At 43.1% G+C, this 6,148-nt stretch overlaps 1 protein-coding gene across 1 annotated transcript in view; it reads right to left on the bottom strand.

Annotated features, from left to right (window-relative positions):
- Nucleotides 1-1,743, bottom strand: part of LOC105526250 (pantetheinase) — a 32,457-nt gene extending 30,714 nt beyond the window's left edge. Inside the window, exon 1 of the mRNA XM_011962181.1 lies at nt 1,495-1,743. Coding sequence (XP_011817571.1) covers nt 1,495-1,729 — 235 coding nt within the window. The 5' untranslated portion in view covers nt 1,730-1,743. The remainder of the gene's footprint in view (nt 1-1,494) is intronic.
- Nucleotides 1,744-6,148: the final 4,405 nt, after the last annotated feature.

Genomic DNA, 6,148 nt, shown 5'->3' with positions numbered 1-6,148 from the left:
GCCTGGCTAATTTTTGTATTTTTAGTAGAGATGGGGTCTCTCCATATTGATCAGGCTGGTCTTGAACTCCCGACCTCAGGTGATCCACCCACCTCAGCCTCCCAAAGTGCTGGAATTACAGGCATGAGCCGCCGCACCCGACTTAGTCAAGCATTTTAATTTTCTAATCCTGCCATTGTTGTTTCCTATGGCAGTTGTTAACTATAAACCTAGCTTGTCCTGGAACCAAGCCTCTCCTTGAACTTTGGCTGATAATTGTGCCTGTGTCAGGACTGACCAATAAATGCTCTGTTTGTTTCCTCCTCTGCCCCAGCCTTCCCCTGCAAACATGATTCCTGCTTCTCAGAAAAAGAGGAGCCACAAACTGGTTACTTGAACTGTGCCATGCCTACAAGTACTGCCTGAGCTAACCTAGGCACCTTCTGATTAGAGAGTCACCTTAAAAAGCTCTGTGACCTTTAAGGAAATAGTTGGACTAAGGGTGAAAAAGAGCATCAGAACTCCTGATAACCTTTTAAATATTAGTATATGTAAGAATATAGGGCAGGCACAGTAACTCATGCCTGTAATCCCAGCACTATGGGAGCCCGAGGCGGGTGGATCACCTGAGGTCAGGAGTTCAAGTCCAGCCTGGGCAACATGGCAAAACGCCATCTCTACAAAAAATCCAAAACTTAGCTGGGCATAGTGGCACGCACCTGTGGTCCCAGCTACTCTGGAGGCTATAGTGGGAGAATCACCTGAGCCCGAGAAGTCAAGGCTGCAGTGAGCCGTGATCACACCACTACACTCCATCCTGGGTGACAGAGTGAAATCCTGTCTCAACAACAACACAAAAGAATATATATTTATGGATATATGTAATACACATTTATCCATGACTTTTATCACACTTCATATATCCCTGATCTACACCTAATCGATTAATAGCTTTTAAAATAATATTCCTATAAACCACAATTTATACTGTATGATTAACTTTAAACTGAAACCTTCACTCAACTTAAGGACTCACAATGCATTACATATACTTTTATCTTGTAATTAGAATGAAGTATGAAGTATATAATGCATGCTGGCAAGGAATTGAAAACTTAAGTTTGTTTTCAGATTATAAATTTATTCCAAAACCTGCAAACCCTTAATAGCACATGAGTACATGAAGGCCACTAATACTCTAAAAATAGCACCTGGTCCCTGACCCATTTATCCTCCATCCTCCATCTGTACCAGAAAAAGGGAACAAAGATGTTGAATTTACAGCCAGTTCCTCAAAGGTCTGCTGCTTCTTGATAATGAGCAAATTGTTCTTTTCTTAACTTTGTTCTTACTGTTAAGGTAGTGTCCTTGCTCTAATTTTGAGAGGAAAGTAGAATTCTAACTGTAAAATAAAGGTTCTTGGCTACTCTAATACATATGTCATCTAAAAGTGTAAAGGACCCTGACACCGGCCCTGTCTCCTAGGACCCCCTCCTTTCTCATAGAATCCAGTACACTGGAGAGATAGTAGAGATGGTACCTGCTGTGCTGCTGATATGATCGCTCCTTCCAAAATGTCCAGATTACGATTCATTAATGCCAAAGCCTCCTCACGAGACACTGGTGTTAGGGTGACACTGGGCAATATCACTGCATGTTCATAAACAGCTGCAGTGAAAGTGTCCTGGCAGCTGGTTCTTGAGACATAGAAAAGCAAAATTGCCACATAAGCCGGCAACTGAGTAGTCATGCTGAAGTCCAATGACTGCTGAAAAACAGAGCATGTCCTGGTATTTATAGAGAGAATACACGTGGTGTCCAGAGTCAGTACCTTAAAAATAAACTATGGAAGTTAATTAAGGAAACTCTAAGATTTCACAGCGTTGTTAACAAAAGACCCTCCCTTACTGCAGTAATTTGTGAAGAGTAAATCAAGAACTGTATGTACATTATTTCGCTAGGGCTGCCTAACAAAATACAATAAACTGGGTGGTGTAAAAAATAAAAAATTTATTGTTTCGCGGTTCTGGAGGCTAGGAGTCCCAGAGGAAGGTGTCAGCAGAGTTGGTTCCTCCTGAGGGCGGTGAGGGAAGGATGTGTTCCAGGCCTCTCTCCTTGACCCATAGATGGCTACCTTCTCCCTATGTCTCTTCATATAATATTCTCCCCGTGTATGTCTGTGTCCAAGTTTTCCCTTTTTATGAGGACACCACTCTCATCTTTAACATGGGGAAAAGGAAAATCCCAGCTCTAGCTTCTTTTATCATGGTTGCTGTTGTTTGTTTGTTTGTTGTTGCTGTTTTGAGACGGAGTTTCACTCTTGTCACTCAGGCTGCAGTGCAGTGGCACAATCTCAGCTCACTGCAACCTCCACCTCTCGGGTTCATGCAATTCTCCTGCCTCAGCCTCCCAAGTAGCTGGGATTACAGGTGCCTGCCACCATGCCCGGCTAATTTTTTGTATTTTTAGTTGAGACAGGGTTTTGCCATGTTAAGCAGGTTGATCTCAAACTCCTGACCTCAGGTGATCCACCTGCTTTGTTTTTATGCCAACTAAGGGCAGAAGAAAAAAGTCAAGTGAAGATCATAAACCCAGGGGTACAGGCCACTAAAAGACTGAGACTGAATGATAGGACCCATTAGATTTAGTGCCCACTGTACTCCAGTATAACTTCATCTTAATTAACTAGATCTGAAATGACCCTGTTTCCAAAAAAGATTACATCTAAGATACTGGCAGTTAGGACTTCAACTTATAAATTTTTGGAATTCATATATTTTGGAATGTCAGCACATAGACATTCAAATAATTTTAAAACTTTTATTATTATTTTCATGTGAATATTTCAGCTCTACACTGTGATTTACTTTTGTTTCCTCAAAATGGGGAAGCCAGGACAAAGAGGAATACAAAAGAGTTACTCATTTTCTATTGCTATATAACAAATTATCCCCAAATTCAGCAACTTCAAAAAGCAAACATACATTATCTCCCACTTTCTGTGGGTCAGGAATCCGGGGGCTGTTTAGCTGGTGTCTCTGGCCCAAAGTCTCTTTCACAAGGCTGCAGTCAAGCAGCCGCCAAGGCTAGTTACATCAAGGCTAGACTCCAGGAAGATTCACTTCCAAGCTCCAAGTTCCCTCAAGTGGCTGACAGCAGGGCTCAGGTCTTCATTGGCTGTTGCCCAGACACATGAGTTCCTAGTGATGCAAGCCTCACCACAGGGCAGCCAGCATTACGGTATCTGGATTCCCTTAGAGGAGAGATTCCCAGAAAGCAAGTGAACCCACTTGAGATGGAAGCCACGGATGCTTCGCAATGTAATCGGGGAAGCAACACTTCATCACTTTTGCTGTATTCTATCCAATAAAACATTAGGAACCAACTTTGAAGCTGCTTATCACAGAGGCAACAGAGGTGTACAAAGAATGAGAGCAAAAAAAATAAAATAAAATACTGAGAGCTGGGGAGGGAGATCCAGAGCGAGGAGAGGGAAAGTATATAAAATAGAAAAACTGTTCGTAGATTTTGATATTGAGTAAGTTGGCAAATTTTGTTTCAGTCGTGCATTAAGTGTAATATTTACATAATTAGTGTTTATGTTTTTCCATTTTATTTTTAGATCTATTTGTCTTTGAATGGTATTTTTATAATTCAATATGCAAACACGCATATCTAATTTTTTACTTTAGTAACTATAATGCATTTATTCTGCAATTGCCAAGATAACCCAGAGGTTATGGTTGGCTGGTCCTCCTGAGTCTCCGGTAAACACCAGCTTCTCTGACTGCTTGCTGACCTCTTAGGGCCTTTTCATGCCCAGGTGGGTGGGAATACCACATATTTCACAAACAGATGTCATTATTATGTAACAATTTATAAAAGGAAGCACTGAAATAAAAGTTAAAACTGAGATGAGTTGCCAAGAAGTTAAAAAATTACTTCTTTGCCCTTCTTAGATTAAAAATATTGAACCTCCCATGGAGTTTCTAGTCCAACTCATAAAGAGCTTGGCAGTCATTTTTCCCATGCTCACAACAAGAAAAAAGCTAAACAAATGAAAATCAACAATTTTTCTAAGATGCATCAGAGAACTGAGATCACAGGACAAACTGCAGTCCTCAAAATTGAGGAGACAGGCAAATACAGAGGGTAAGAGTGTACTGGGAGCAGAGTCCTCTATGGCTGGCGCCAGTACCATGGGGTCACTTGAACTGTAATTGACGAATTGCTGGAGGCTCTGGGTGGACAACCTTGAGAGTTCTGGTCTGTTCTTCTAAATAAAAGCCTGCCCTCAAGGTAAAGTATTTTGCCAGAGGCTAACCTACCTAGGGGAAGGAAAAACTCCAACCCCAGCCACTCTAATCTCTAACATGGGGAAAGGGAAAATCTCAGCTCTAGCTTGTTTTTATGCCAACTAATGGCAGAAGAAAAAAGCCAAGTGAAGTTCATAAACCCAGGGGTACAGGCTCACTAAAAGACTGAGACTGAATCATAGGACCAATAACCCTGTGCCTCCTCCAGCATGTCACTGCCACATGAATCTAGCCTTTCTGCCCTACCTAGCATATACTAGCTGAGAGCAAATCTTCAGATGAAATACTGCAGTTCGGCCAGGTGTGGTGGCTCACGCCTATAATCCCAGCGCTTTGGGAGGCTGAGGTGGGCGGATCACTGAAGGTCAGGAGTTTGAGACAAACCTGACCAACATGGAGAAACCCTGTCTCTACTAAAAATACAAAAATTAGCTGGGCATGGAGGGAGTGGAGTGGGGGGCACCTGTAATCCCAGCTACTCGGGAGGCTGAGACAGGAGAATTGCTTGAACCCAGGAGGTGGAGTTTGCCTTGAGCCGAGATCGTGCCATTGCACTCCAGCTTGGTGACAGAGTGAGACTCCATCTCAAAGAAAAAAAAAAGAGAGAGAGAGAAATAAATAGAAATAGAAACAGTGCAGTTCTTGCAGTTGAGTATCATCAGCAGGACATGGACCTGGGAGGCACCAACAGCCTCTACTACAACTCCTAGGGTGGTTCTCTGGATCCTTAAACCTACTGCTACAGCCTGCCAAGGTCCCCAAATGCAGCCCTTCTGCTCACACAGAGTAGAAACTGGGAGAATTGTCTCCAAGGAAATGACTTTGACTGTAGACAAAAGCCCTAATTGATACCTCCAGACTCCTTCAACCAAACTTGCATAGATGGAGCAGATTGCCTTTTGCAAGGAAAATGACATCTTACTGTCCAGAACAGAGCAAGATCCACAGTGTTCTGGATTTTGCTAGCAGAGCAGTGATCACCCCAACCCAGGCAGCAGGCCCCCAGAGGAGCTCAGAAGCAAGTCCTGCCCAGCTTACGCAGAGAGAACCAGAAACAAGGGAAAAGGAGAGGAGAGCAAGGACTGAGTGGAGTGAGCACTGCCTCTTGCACTTCACCTGGTGAACTCTGAAAAGCCATGTGCACAGCGTGTAAAAGTGTGTCCACATACATGTGTCCGATAAAAGATTGATTGGCAGTCGGCCTCTGCATTGCTACTCAAAATATATGCCCATATTTTAATATTTAGTGTCTACAACACGATGTCAATTCTTTTGATGAAATTTAGAAAAAGCTATTCGTTTTTCCTCTGCTCTCACACCACAACAATTAACACAAAAGACTGGTTACCCCAAGTAGATGGGGATCTCTTCCCACTAGAAAGCAAGTAATTGACTCTGTAGCAGACATCAGCTGGCTATCTTCCAGTTCAATCCAAACACTATTTATCCAAAGATAGCATTGGATCCCGCATACTAAGGGCTCAGTCCCACAAAACCGCCCCCTGCTTCCCACCAGTAACAAGTCTGGGCCTCCAGATCTTCCCACCAAATGGCTCTGGGTTGGGGTTTCCATGACCCCTTTTTTGGGTTCAATTAATTTGCAAGAGTGGTTCGCAGAACTCGGGGAAACACTTACCTTTAGTGGCTTATTGTAAAGGATATTACAAAGGATACAAATGAAGAGGTGCATAGAGCGAGGTATGGGGGAAAGACTGGAGAGCCTTCCACGCACCCCTAGATATGCCACCCTCCAGGAACCTCCACGTGTTCAGCTGTAAGGAAACTCTCTGCACTCTCTCCTTTTGGGTTTTTATGGAAGCTTCATTACATAGCCACGATTGACAACCGTGTAG

Source organism: Colobus angolensis, unplaced genomic scaffold (assembly GCF_000951035.1).
Source record: "Colobus angolensis palliatus isolate OR3802 unplaced genomic scaffold, Cang.pa_1.0 Scaffold58, whole genome shotgun sequence".
NCBI lineage: Eukaryota > Metazoa > Chordata > Mammalia > Primates > Cercopithecidae > Colobus > Colobus angolensis.
This window is presented reverse-complemented; position numbering and strand designations above follow the sequence as displayed.